Consider the following 14,561-nt stretch of genomic DNA (forward strand, 5'->3'; position numbering starts at 1 on the left):
GTGTGTGGTGGTGCCTGAGGAAAGATCTGTGTCCAGAGAAGAAAAGGGTGATAGTGAAGAGGATTCTGATGATATGCCAATTACTAGCATGACTAGGTTTAGACCAACGGTTGCTCAATAGTCTATTCCTAAGAGACCTACTACAAGGTTGCAAAGGAAGGATGCTCTTGAGTCTGCGCTTAAGAACAACCAAGCTAAGTCTAGGAGAAGAAAATTAGTGAAAGATGGGAAAGTTGTGAGCGAGAAGATAGTGCCATTTGTAAATGTGGATGATGAAGTAGAAGAGGAACCTGGTTCCTTGACTAGAAAGCGCTCACAGAAGCATGGTCTCCCGAAGACTAAAAGGGGATCTTCTTTGTCTGCTGAAAGTCTGAACAAGTCTGATGATGTTGTCGCTAGTGAAAATGTGGTGAAAGAATCTGGTGATAAGTTGGTAGAGAGTCTGCTGCCAGGAAGATGGAAGAATTAGGTGAAAACTCTGTGAAGTCTGATGAAAAAGGAAAGAATGTTTGCAAGTCTGCTAAGAGAAAAGCCGATACGGATGAGGAACCTGGTTCCTCAAAGAAGGCTAGAGTGAGTAATCCAAGGAGTGCTGGGAAAGAGAGGTTAAGAAGTCAAAAGGTGCTATGGGGCCGCACATTTGCCCCTGATATCTTGGAGGAGGCTGGTATGAGATAGCTGGTTGAGATCTGTGAGTTCCAACAATGGACACATTTGTTCACATGCTCCAATGGTGTATAAAGAGGAAGTTCAAAGTTTCTATGCTGGACTTTTTAAAGTTGAATATGATCACATCTATGTATTGTGAATGGAGTTGTTATGGTAATGGACTCTACCTTGTTGGGGTCCATTCTTGGTGTGCCTGCTGAAGGGATGTCTAGTGTTCATGGATCCTGTTCTCAAAACTTGAAGGTTACTATACTTAACTTGGAGGTTACAAATATTTAAGATCATGGAATGCAAGTACCAAGAGGGTTGGAAGGCTTAGAAGCTAAACCAATTGAAGAAAATAAGTTTCGTCGAAAGTCAACAAGTTGGGAATGCTATAACATGTACTTTTGGGGTGAGAGTAGGGAATGCTAAGGAGGTTATGTTATGAGTTATGTTAGTCGTATGATATTCGTATGTTATGTTTTGACTTCAAGCGAGTTGTGGAACAAAAGTCGATGAAAGTCATCAAAAGTTACGTTCATAAGATTTATTGAAATTATTGGTCAAATATAACTGCGATTTTCTCCCAATATACTTAGAGTTATGGGGTGTTCCACCCATCAAATTGAATATCTATGAGTCTAGTTTCTAACACATTAAACTGTTTATCGTTACGATATCAGAGTAGAGTGATATTTGTAGTTTCACCAGACTGCACAGACTACATAGATGACAAGTAGGTGTGTCACTAAAGCTTTTTGAGCAATACATTTCATGTGTTATAAGAGGTCTTTTTGAGACATATTATATATCAAATTGAAGGTCTTGGAATCTAGTTTTCAATGCTCTTAACAGTTCATTCATACGACGTCCGGATAAAAAGATATAAGCATATGAAGAAGGGCCAATGATAGGGTGCCAAGTAGCACATTTTTGACTTTTCAAAGAAATTGGATATTTATATCCTTATCTCGTCTCCTTCTTCAATTTTCCAGAGAACACGACCAAATAAGACCCCTAACTTTACTCTCAATCTCTCCACAAGGATTTCCTACAAGATTATCATCCGGGGCATGAAATCAAGTTGCGATAACATTAAAATGATCTCTACGATGTAAGTATCGCTATATTGCATCTCTTTTTCTTTGTAATTTGAGTTTTGGAAGGTATTTAATAGCTAATAAAATACCTTATTTCCATATTTAAACTTTTAAATATCAATAAAGGTTGATAAATTCATTTTCTAATAGTTAGAACTCATGGGACGGTGATCGGAAGTCGTGAGTTCGAGTTACTCACTTGTAGCAGACTGTTTTGTGTTGCTGTTGGGCTGCGTATTTTATTATTATTTTGTGAAGTTTTGGAGGAGTAAGGGTGTGGAGAAACACCACATAAATGCAGGATGGTGTGCTGGTCATTCGTCGTAATATTTTCGGGTTTGACACTACTACGGTGGTTGTTTTGTGTATGAAGAGATTGGGGTGTGTTGGGATGTTTTGTAGTATTTTGTGGTGTATATAAGATTGGAAAATAATGTATACATGTTGATATTGTTGTATTCTTGTGTTGTTGGTGTTATCTTGAATTTAGAGGAAGTAAGGATTATAGGAGAGATGTTGCGCGTTTTAATACAAAATAAGCTTGCCGTTCGTTGACTTGGTGATCGGAAAGAGTGTGATAAGGTATGTTAAGGCTAAACCTTTCTTCATTTTGGCATGATCCCGTAATTACATGAGTTTGATAACGAGGCATAAAGAGAAGTTCGTATTCCTGAACTTATGTACATTATCCTAGTCTCATAAGTTACAGTATTCTCCCTTATCGGGACTTCATATTCAGTTTAGTATTGTCTTCTTTAAGCCAAAAGAGCAGTGAGTGTATATATATATATATATATATATATATATATATATATATATATATATATATATATATATATATATATATATATATATAAATAATATTTTCACCACCATCGAGCTATAATCGGTGGGCAGGCCCCTATTGGGCAATCTCTGAACAGATGGTAAGTTATATACCGAGCCTACTGTGGCCGAGCGCCTATGAGCGAACCCAGAATGGCCGAGATACAGAGCCTAGTATGGCCGAGCGCCTATGAGCGAGACTACTACGGCATAACAGTTACTCATACCGAGCCTTATAGGGCCGGACAACTATTTTACTTACTATATTGAGAGAGAGGAGTCAGTATCAGCAGGTAAGCATATATTCAAATTATATTTGACTCCCAGGTACTTTCAGTTATTATATTATCAGTTCAGTTTCAGATTTCAGTTATCATGTTGCCTTACATACTCGGTATATTATTTCGTACTGATGTCCTTTTTGCTGGGGACGCTGCATTTCATGCCTGCAGGTCCTGATAGACAGCTGGATAGACCTTCATAGTAGACAAAGTCAAACATTTGCTTGGTTGGTAAGCTCCACTTCCTCGTAGTTACCAGGTCTATACCTTGAAGTCTATTTTATATATACAGGTTTGATGGGTAGGTCGAGGCCCTGTCCCGACCATGATACAATTCGGTTATCCCTAGAGGCTTGTAGATGAGTCCTGTACATTTTTTTATATTAGTATTATGGCTTTACCAGCCATATGTAGATGTTTAGTTTATTATTGCTGGTTGTAGATGTTATTTTCAGATGATTCAGAATATTACCTCATTGGCCTAAGTTGAGGTTTACCCCTACAGAGTTCACAGTTACAGAGTGGTACGCTCGGGCCGAGTATGGCACCGGGTGCCGGCCATGACTCTTCAGATTTTGGGGCGTGACAAACTAAACTGAAAGAGAATGCCAATATTCAAGGAGAAAGTTAGGACTATTTATCTAAATGATATTCTAATTTATCTTTTGTCTTTAGATTATAGCCATTTTATCAATTTAGTATTTATTTCTAATTGTTGTATCACCATTGACGTGAGAAGAAAAGAAAAGAGAGAGAAAAAGAATTGAGCAGACTTATATTTTGGACGAAAAGACAATAAAGTCCCTCCTAATAATGTGTTGTTAGGGTGCTACTAGGGATATTTAAGTAAAATGAAAGATGTATACAATTGTAATAGGTTATAACCTACTACACAGTTGTAGTAGGTTAGCAAAACCCATATATATATATATATATATATATACTATGTGCGTGTGCGTCAATATAATCATGTATAATCAGTGTGTAGTCTATGATACCGGTTTAGAGAATAAACAAAAAAATTGCAGAAAGATGACACTTTTTGGGGTGATCTTAAACTTTTGACCCACAATTATCCTATGGGCAGAACTTCAAGGTCTAAAGTTATAAGTATTGCCCATGAGGCAAGCAAGGGCAACCGTTGTTAAACTTGAAGTTCTGCCCATGGAGAAGTTGGGGACAAAATTTTAAGATCATCCACTTTAAGGGGCTATTTGTGTACTTCATCTTACTGTTTATCCGACCGGCTATTTGTGTAAATATCTCTAAATAAAACATAACTGGGCTATTTATTCAGACTCAAAACTGTCAGGTAAAGCAATTTTACTACTTAGGCTTTCCCGACTTGGCCCATGCTCATTTCCCGTGCTTGAGATAGTGGCCAATCTGTTAAATTTGTACAAAGAAAAAAGAGTAATCAATTAGTTTAGTGTCCATTAAAAAAAAAAACAAATGAAAAAAATCTGTTAAAATTCATCAAGATGAATTTAAAACCTTAGTCCTAATCCAAATTAAAAAGATTTTACTAATCCAAACATAATACTTTTGACCAATCGAAGAAACTTGTAAAATCGTCACACTAAAGCCAAGCCATATGAAACCATAACTTTGTAAATTATGGCAATAAATAATTTTATGCATTTGTAAAATTTGGAGAAGTAATAAATTAAAGGAGGGGGAAATTTAAGGAAGTATTTGGAGCAAAAGTAGTGCAATTTTTTTTTTATTGGACCGATCAACATAGTGAGAAGTTGTTCAGCCTGTTGATATTTAATCATTGCGGCAGAGAAGAAGTTTTTATCTAATTATGCAACATATATGGCTTGCAAAACAATACTTAACATATAATTAACTTGAAGAAATTATTATGGATATCCGATGCCTAGATAATATAGTTGGATATACGTTGTCATCATAGGAGCAGTTGCATGATTATAAAGATGTGTGGAATAAAAACAATTCATGAATTATTAGCTATATAGATAATTAGGTATTAGGCTAGTTATAGTACCTAATTATGAAACCGCAAACACAATCATTAATTTGAAGAAATTATTAATACATAATTGACGCTTGGATACTATTGGTAGATATGCGTTATCATCAGAGGAGCAGTTGATGATTGTAAAGACGTGGAACAAAAACAATTATGATGTAATTTAGATAATTAGGTTTTAGGCTTACAAATTAAATAGCAACATTACATGTTAAGATTAACATGGACAAGGACAACTCTATATGATCAATAATATCAATTGATTTGGCCATATAATTGATTTATATATTCAAAGTAGAATTGTTTTTCCCCAAGAAAGCAAACATGGACCGGATTTTTCTCTGTATATATCTTTCCTTGAATGACAACTTTTGATTGAACAAGAAAATTAGATTTGTCCAATAGAGAAAAGAGATTTAATAATTGGAGCTATTAGGTCCTTGCATAACATGTCATGCTTAAGCTTATATCCAATTGTTCAATCAAATCAAAATAAGGTTGTGATATAACCAAAGTCTTCTGATGCCAAGAATCACGGTTTTCGTTAAAAGTAAAGTGGTGTTCTCTCTACGCAGGTAGGACCTACTCGTATTACCAAGATCTTTCGAGTAGGATATGTAATACGTCCATAAGGACGACGTCACGCCAGAGGAGGTTCAGAAAGCCATTTAAAAATAGCTGAGAGTTACCTCTAACTATTTTTAAATGACTCGATTATATAACTCCTAGCATAATCATAAACTAGGAGGTTCAGAAAGCCATTTGTTATATTTAATTTTTCATAAAAAGATTTTACAAAAGCCATATGAAAGCTACGTTATGAGCACATATACAGTATATGACTTATGAGAATGGAGATAAATGGTTATTGTGTTTAGCAACTTAATTGTTTCACGTTTAGCCTCTTTAAAAATGATTTTTCATGCATAGGCAAATTAAAATCATTTTTGCATGGTTGTTATGACTTATGATAGATGATATTCAGGTTGTAAATCAACTGCAAGTATGGAACCGAGTGTAATTAACACAATACACTTGTTCAGTTTACGTGACTTCTTTTCTGATTCCTTACATAATAGTTTTTTCTATTATCATTGACTATATTACAGTCTTCGTATTATATTGTTGTATAATTAATCCGTAACCACATGATCACGAGCTGTTTAATTGGCTCAATTAGAAAGTTGTCAAGCTAGATTTAATTTAATTTTGAGTCCAATGCGATTAAAACTCAAAATATTTGATTCAGGTTGATTCGTGAAGAAAACCTAATTCTCTACTTTGGTTTTGTGGCTTTTTAAAGATAATGTATAATCTCTCGTTATCTAAATGGTTATTCTGTTAAATTGTTTTTCAAACTTTATGGAGGTAATGTACATTTTATGACTTCTTTTCTTTTTGTATTTTCTATTAAGTGTTAGGCATGAGTTAGCACAAGAGTCAAAAAGGTAAATCGAATGAACTCATAAAACTAAAAGAAGATGATGAGCCTATGTCAAGGGTTTTCTTGTTCCACATTTTGTATAATTCATGAATTTTCAAATAACTTGTACTGGGATTAGCAATACTTCATTTAGTTTCTGGTATTAAATCCCCATAAAGTTGTATTAATTGCAAGGATTTATACCTTAAACCAAATATCGTATAATCAAAACGAATTAGTTTTATATAAAGATTAAATTTCTATCCCTCAAACCAAATAATACTGAAAGGATATTTATATGATGATTAATATTCTAGGAATTGTTATCCAGTAAATAACTATAGTATTATAAAGAGATTACCTACTTTAAGAGATTTTTTGTAAAATAGTTATATATATGTGTTCTTATTTCACATTCTATCTTATTCTTTTGTATGACCAACCAAATGCTACATAAATCATATGAAGCGAGTTTTTGTTTTTTCTCTCTAACCCCTCTAACCAAAGGTAGTGAGAGTATTATGTTATGCAAAATTTTATGTTGAGACTACTTCAGTCCCTCCAATCAAACAACAAAATAAAGGGAATTTAAAATAAAAGAAGAATTAACTTTACCCATGTTCTAATTCATCTTAACATGTTCAGTTTTCATTAAGAAATGCAACAAATGAGAATATACTTAAATTAACAGACTGGCCATGGCTCTTGGCTCTTTGCTCTTTGTGTTGTCATGACTAATGCCATAAGTTGGTCATTTCTGATAAGAATATTTCTATTAGTGAAAAAAGCTAGAATAATGGAACTTATAAATGAATGATTAAACCTAATAATGCCAGTTTAAAATGCATGAACCTCACCTGTCACATTGAGGAATAGGATTTTAAAGTTTCATTTCCAACTAAAAAAGAACAATTTGTGCAACCCATAAAGATGATTACACTTGATTCTAAATTTCTAATATTAATTATAAGACAGCTAAATCCATAGACCATGACTCAATATAATACTGCCAGATAATTAAGTGCTTTATAATTATTCCATTATCTGTCTTTGAGCTGTTTAGATAGTGCCTAATTACCAAGATTTATGATAATGATTATGAATAGAATTTTGGTGATGTGTAAGAATGACTTCCACAAAAAAAATATTGATGAAAACACATGCATATAATTGCAATCCAAAAAGCATCAATGTTCTTGCACATGAGGCCTGGATTTCCATAATTTAAATGTTGAAACACATGATGGAAGCAAACAAGTTGTTGAATCAAATCCCCAGCTAAGGAAATGTTGTCCCCTTATTTTTTTATAACTTCCAAACAATTGACCCCCATATGGAGCCCAAGAAACTGAGAAAGAAAAAAAATCAAGATTCTATCAAAGAAGATAGCCACTATATATAAAAGGTGCACTAAGCTCTTGCTATGCGCGGGGTTCGGGGAAGGGCCGGCCTACAAAGGGTGTATTGTACACAATCTTACCCTGCATTTCTGCAAGAGGTTGTTTCTACGGCTCGAACCCGTGCGATCACATGGCAGCAATTTTACCAGTTACGCCAAGGCTCCCCTTCATGGCCACTATATATATATATATATATAGTCTGAAAAAAATATGCAAAGGGACCTTTGCTGTCTAAACTCAACAGAAAATAAGCCAAAAACAAGAAAATAAGTGGGGAAGACTCTTTAGAATACTACCATGAGGATAACAATTAACAAGAAATAAACAATCAGAGCAAAGTTCTCCCTTTTCTTGGAAGGTCAGACTTATACAACAAACAACCCAAATTTCCAATCATGATATAGTAGCAAGAGATGAACAAATGAAATGAGTAAAGTGTAAAAAAACAGATTACTCCAATAACTTTTTTGCCCATCAAAGGCCCCAGTCACAAAGGGGTACTGAACAAACTATAATCACATAGCTGACTCATTAGCTACTGTCAAAAGTCAAAAAGTTTTTCAGGAAGTTTACTGTGAGTTTCAGTTTTACCCCCAAAGAAAACAAAAGACAAATGCCTGCTTTATGAGGTGAAAGATAAGGGCAGACAAAGGACAAAACAAAAGTAGCAAAAAACTTGACTGTTTATTGGGGGAAGTTGGGATTTTACATTAAGCTATATTTTTTTAAACTCGGAGGGGAGCCTTGGCGTAACTGGTAAAGTTGCTATCATATGACCAGGAGGTCACGGGTTCGAACCGTGGAAACAGCCTCTTGCAGAAATGCAGGGAAAGACTGCGTACAACAGACACTTGTGGTCCGGCCCTTCCTCGGACCCCACGCATAGCGGGAGCTTAGTGCATCGGTCCTTTTTTTAAAATATTTTTTAACCTCATATAAGACGCCAAAACACAGTTGGCTTCAGTTCATATATCTCACATGAAAGGCTGATCTTTGTGGATGAAACAGACAAAGAATTTAAAGGCTCTTATAACCAAAGAGTACTGTAACAGGACCTCTTCTATCTAATCAAGAACACTGGGGTTACACATTCTTACCTATTTCTGGAGTGGGACACCCTCCTTGTATTTCCATTTCAGAAGCTGCTTCTCTATTTATGAGGTAGACACTGAGAGTAAAGAGGATGGTATTTCAGGTGTGACAGATAAGTATTAATAAGTGAAAGAACGAAGAGAATCCTACAATCCCAGTCTATCTTGCTATTGTGCTGCACCTAGCTAAACATGCATTGAGGAATGAGTAAAGAAGGTTAGTCATTTTTATTTTTTCTTTGAATGCCTTTCATTTTCCAGTTAGAGTAATGGAGTATCCTAAACTATCAACTTGGAGGTATAACAGAAGAATGCAGCAGTAATGAGTCCGGTTGGACAATGTATATCGGTTCACCTTATCGTGACTATAATCATGTTGAAGATGACGACGACGATGATGATGAAGGAACTCCGAGGAAGGGATACAAAAATCTTGATTATATTGAAGAAGGTGGTGGCAGTGACGACTCCATGACTTCTGACGCTTCATCTGGTCCAAGTCAACAAGGAGTAAGCACAAGCGTAGAGCAAAGTTATCGGAAACATGAATTCAAGCATGCAGAAGAAGACAACAGGAAGTTCACAAGCAAGGAACAACAAAGACAAGCGAAGAAGAAAATATCTGATAAGAATGTAAAAGCAGCAAAAGAAGATCCAGGTCATAAAGCAAAGAGTGGCAAAAGTTATGGTTATTGCAGTTCAACAAGGGAAAAGCATGGAAATTAAGGGCTAAACTGAGATACCACAATCACTGTAAATCCTTCTTATTTGATTCTTCACCGTCGGCCATTAGTCCATTTCTGATATCAGATTTTGGGTTGATATCTTGAAGGGAGTATTTCACTTTTTTATTTTAGTTCCGACGGTGAAAGAAGAAATCATGTAAAAGATTGAGCAAACCTACTTGGCTCATGAACAACAAATGTAATGCATCACATATCCTATAATGTCAAGATTTAAGAGTGTCGCCGATGAGGTATATTTGCATCTTTCTTCTCAACCGATAAATTTCCTCAATCTAGTCAGCCTATGATGGCTATTGGAATTCCAATAAAAGAAGCAGGAAATTGTGGAAGGCTCTTATGTTTTCATTTTTTTTTTTTAAATAATAGTCTTTCTTTTATGAGTTCTTGTTTTCAGATACTTTAAGTTGGTTGTGCAGGAAGGGAACCTTGGAGCAACGGTAAAATTGTCACCGTGTGACCTATAGGTCACGGGTTCGAGCCGCGAAAGCCGCCATTAATGTTTGCATTAGGGTAGGCTGTCTACATGGCCCTTCCTCGGACCCTGCGTGAACGCGGGATGCCTTGTGTGCCAGGCTGCCCTTTAAGTTGGTTGTCCAGCTGCTTCAACCTATCGGTAGGAGAACTTACCTTATAGGAAGAATTGCTACATAAATGTAGTAAGAAAAGCAAGTTATGTCTAAAAGAATCAAACGAAAGGGAAGGGATAAGGTAAATGAGAAGGAATGAGTTCAAGACCTAATTAGTCTGATCTCTCAAATTTTATCCGCTATTTTTGGTGGTGGTTTCAGAGATCAGACTTGCTAATTACACATGAACTGCAGAACAAATCATGTTGCAAATCCAAAAGCTATTCAACATAGTTACAGCAGTACTTAAACAACATGTGCTGTATTTAATTAAAGCACGATCCTCTGCAATGTGTAAGCCGAGGGTCTATCGGAAACAACCTCTCTACCTTCAAGGTGGGGGTAAGGTCTGCGTATACACTACCCTTCTCAGACCCCACTTGTGGGATTACACTGCGTTTGTTGTAAACAACCGACCATGTGGAGAAGATATGCAGAATTGACAATTCAAACATCTGTCACATAAGCTAGCAAACATCTTGAGTTCAGGCTAAATGCACAATCTACGAGAAGAGGTCCTCAGATGATGTTTAGAAAAGCCACGTCTCATGTTGCAACAAGTTGAAGGTGTAAACACGAGTTGTCTATAACAACAGTTAGCGAATTAACTCAAGCACAACCATTTTAAACTGACCCAATTAGATATAAGAAACTTACAAACAGACGATTTTCTAAAAGTGCGATCTGTGTAGAGGGCAACGGAAATTAAAAGGAGAAATGTACAGGCTCCATGGATACTCTTGGATAAGGACATAGATAAAGATGCAGAGCAGAGGCATGGACAATAAGTCTCGGTAAGGCCAGCTGCTTACTGAAATTTGCTCATGAGAATTGAAGGCAGAATTTTCTGCATCTGCTCCTTGGCAAGTGACTCCAACTTGGGCTGAACAGACAAAAGTTGAAAGAGGTGTTTTTCTTTCTTTCTTTCTTTCTTTCTTTGGGGGATAAGGAAAGAGGTTTAAAATTGATAAGTCCAATACTCCAATTATTTAGGGATGATTAGATATATGCTATGAACTATTGGACTGATTAATTTTTTTCCCAGTCTATGTAATCTGATAAATATATAGGCAAGGTTCTTGAATCCAGCAAATGTGAAATATTAGTATTCAGAGCTTAAAAATTGGCACCATATAAGCAGAACCAGATCGGATGTATGATACTTGCAGTTAATGTCCACTTACTACCAATCGATCAATCAACTACGCCTTAATCAAAGATTAGTTGGCGTTGGATGTGAATCCTCTATCATTTCGCTTTATTTGGGCCCATTTCATTCCAATACTAAACTACTTGTTTTTTAAAGATAAACCAGAGGTTCTCTAAATCTCACACTTATCCCAACACTGATATACAAGTCTTCAACCAATATAAGAAGACTCCTGGAAAACACCGGACCAAGTGTGTCCATTTACTACTGATCATTAGTTGAATTACGAGGTCCCTAGTTCCAAGTGAAATCCGGTGATGAAAATCTTCTGACATTCCAATACTAAACTACTTGTTTTTTAAAGATAAACCAGAGGTTCTCTAAATCTCACACTTATCCCAACACTGATATACAAGTCTTCAACCAATATAAGAAGACTCCTGGAAAACACCGGACCAAGTGTGTCCATTTACTACTGATCATTAGTTGAATTACGAGGTCCCTAGTTCCAAGTGAAATCCGGTGATGAAAATCTTCTGACATTCCAATACTAAACTACTTGTTTTTTAAAGATAAACCAGAGGTTCTCTAAATCTCACACTTATCCCAACACTGATATACAAGTCTTCAACCAATATAAGAAGACTCCTGGAAAACACCGGACCAAGTGTGTCCATTTACTACTGATCATTAGTTGAATTACGAGGTCCCTAGTTCCAAGTGAAATCCGGTGATGAAAATCTTCTGACATTTCCAAATATTAGCTAATTAAAGACAACATGGGAACTTGAATGTAACTTCCCAAAAAGGAAAGGATCAAAAGATGGATATCCCCGTATATAAAGCAACTTATCAAAGGGTCAATTACCCATATACAAAATGCTGTAAAAATATACTGGACCAGATCTTCTGTGGTTCTGATTTAAAATCAGAGGTTAATCAAGATCCTCAAGTAAAATAGCACAGATATTTCAAATGAATCAGAAAATATCGTGTAACACACCCGAACAATGTAGAGTGAAGGAACAAGATAAATGCATTAAATGGTTAAGAAAAATGAGAATGCAAGTCAAGATAGAGCAAAAGTAAGGACAGAAAAAGATTAAAGAACTTTATCCAAAACAAGGGATAATACTTTCTTTGCTTGTATGAGAGTTTTCAGCAACTTGGAAAACATAACACGAGAAAAAAGCTGCCAAGGACTAGAAATACAAATAGGCTCCACAACAAACATAGGGAAATTTCAACACCTGAGAGACCAGATGACAAGATGTGATACCACAGGATCTCTCTTCCCAGATTCAGTGACAACATGAACTTTATTCAATTAGGTCAATGGCAAGAATGTAACCAGAAGAAACTCAGATCTTCGACAGTTTGGCAATCTTGAACCACTCAGTATGAAATGCCCCCGGCATATCAGTCCTCTCATAAGTATGAGCACCAAAGTAATCCCTTTGAGCTTGGACCAAATTTGCGGGAAGCCTTTCCCTCCGGTATGAGTCGAAATAAGCAAGACTTGAAGACATACCAGGTGTGCTGATACCCGAGCTTATAGAAAGGCAGACCACTCTTCGCCAGGCAGACTGTCGTTCAACTACCTCCTTTGCAAATTCTTCATCCACAAGCAGGTTAGCGAGATCTGGATTTCTGTCATAAGCCTGCTTGATACGATCCAAAAATATAGCACGGATAATGCAACCACCTTTCCAAATCCTAGCAAGCTCCCCTAGTTTCAAGTCCCATCCCTTTTCAACACTCTTTGCCCTTATCAAATTCATTCCCTGGGCATAGCTACATACTTTTGATGCATAGAGTGCTTTTCTCACATCGTCAATCAATTGCTTCTTATCCACAGACTGTTCAACAAGTATATCGCTAACCCCGCTAGATTTGAAAACTTTGGCTGCCTGCACCCTTTCATCCTTCAATCCACTAAGGAATCTTGAATCCAGTGATGACGCTATAGTAGGAGCAGCAACTGACAGTTCAGCAGCTTGCTGAACAGTCCATTTACCAGTACCTTTCATTCCAGTCTTGTCCAAAACCTTGTCTACTAAATATCCATCTGCTTTGTCATCCTTGATTCCAAATATATCAGCTGTGATTTCAATCAAGAAGCTCAGAAGCTCCCCTTTGTTCCATTCTGAGAAAACTTGTTGCAACTCATCGTTAGAGAGCTTCCCAACAGATTTCAGAACATCATAAGCCTCCGCAATCAATTGCATATCACCATATTCAATTCCATTGTGGACCATCTTAACAAAATTGCCAGAACCACCTTTACCAATGTATGTAACACAAGGTCCACTATCAGGAACTTGAGCAGCGACCTTTAGTAAGATATCTTCTATGTACTTGTAGGCTTCAAAAGAGCCTCCAGGCATCAGCGACGGTCCATTTCGAGCCCCCTCTTCACCACCTGAAACTCCCATCCCTAGATAAAGAAGTCCTAACTCAGCCATTTCTTTCTCTCTCCTCTCCGTGTTCTCATACCATTCATTACCACCGTCAATGATACAGTCTCCTTTCTCCATGTAAGCCGAAAGAGTTTTGATGGTCTGATCAACTGGTGCTCCAGCTTTGACAAGAATGATTGTGACGCGAGGCTTTTGGATAGAATTCACAAAGGACTCTGGATCATGAAAGCCATAAAGAGGAAGATCTCCTTCTTTTTTAGCTCGTTCAACAGTCTCATCAACTTTTGAAGTGGTTCGGTTGTAAACAGATATAGGGAATCCTTTCTCAGCAATATTGAGAGCAAGATTTTGGCCCATAACAGCAAGGCCAGCAAGACCAATTCTTGTCGGAGAAGCCATGCTGTCACCTGTCATCAGAGGATGGGAAATAAATCCTTAGGATGAAACTGAAAGCATAAAAGGTACAAGAAGGAATAGCTTATAGCAACAACGAGAACAGATAATTAGGACACATTTTGAGAGACCATTTCTGCTAACATCGACTCTCATTATTACTTTGCACATGGGTTATTTCTTCTAGAATTAAGCTAATAAAAGAACCAAAAATCGTGATTCCTACTTCATATAGTCAAGTTGTTGCCTTTCTTGAGCAAATTTTACCTAATTGAAGTCAACGTGTGGTTTAAACTCAATTATATTTTCTGTCATTCACAATTTTGCTGCTTATCAAACCAGTAACAGAATCAAGGAAATACCAATTCAGATACCTTAAACTAAAAGGGTATAGGAACAAATTACAAAACCAATTCATGGAAGCAAATGTGAAACGGATCCGGATGCAGGAAGGAAGAA

General features: G+C 36.5%; 2 protein-coding genes and 1 long non-coding RNA gene across 3 annotated transcripts; 2 read left to right on the forward strand and 1 right to left on the reverse strand.

Moving 5' to 3' along the window:
* Positions 1 to 1,658: 1,658 nt before the first annotated feature.
* LOC138900501 (uncharacterized) lies at positions 1,659 to 3,671 on the forward strand. Its single transcript, XR_011411557.1, has 2 exons — positions 1,659 to 1,765; positions 3,029 to 3,671. It is a non-coding gene; the product is annotated as an uncharacterized lncRNA (long non-coding RNA).
* Positions 3,672 to 8,661: 4,990 nt separating this feature from the next.
* LOC104104572 (protein SOB FIVE-LIKE 1) lies at positions 8,662 to 9,754 on the forward strand. The gene is made up of 2 exons (XM_009612702.4): positions 8,662 to 8,984; positions 9,075 to 9,754. Exons 1-2 carry the CDS (start codon positions 8,972 to 8,974, stop codon positions 9,491 to 9,493), a joined length of 432 nt encoding a protein of 143 aa, XP_009610997.1. The 5' UTR covers positions 8,662 to 8,971; the 3' UTR covers positions 9,494 to 9,754.
* Positions 9,755 to 12,391: 2,637 nt separating this feature from the next.
* LOC104104573 (6-phosphogluconate dehydrogenase, decarboxylating 2-like) lies at positions 12,392 to 14,108 on the reverse strand. Its single transcript, XM_009612706.4, has one exon. It carries the CDS (start codon positions 14,106 to 14,108, stop codon positions 12,651 to 12,653), a length of 1,458 nt encoding a protein of 485 aa, XP_009611001.1. The 3' UTR covers positions 12,392 to 12,650.
* Positions 14,109 to 14,561: the final 453 nt, after the last annotated feature.

The sequence above is a fragment of the Nicotiana tomentosiformis genome, chromosome 10 (genome assembly GCF_000390325.3).
Source record: "Nicotiana tomentosiformis chromosome 10, ASM39032v3, whole genome shotgun sequence".
Taxonomy (NCBI): Eukaryota; Viridiplantae; Streptophyta; class Magnoliopsida; order Solanales; family Solanaceae; genus Nicotiana; species Nicotiana tomentosiformis.

Coding starts and splice junctions, on each gene's coding strand:
- LOC104104573 (XM_009612706.4), bottom strand. CDS start 14,108: ATGGCTTCTCCGACAAGAATTGGTCTTGCTGGCCTTGCTGTTATGGGC.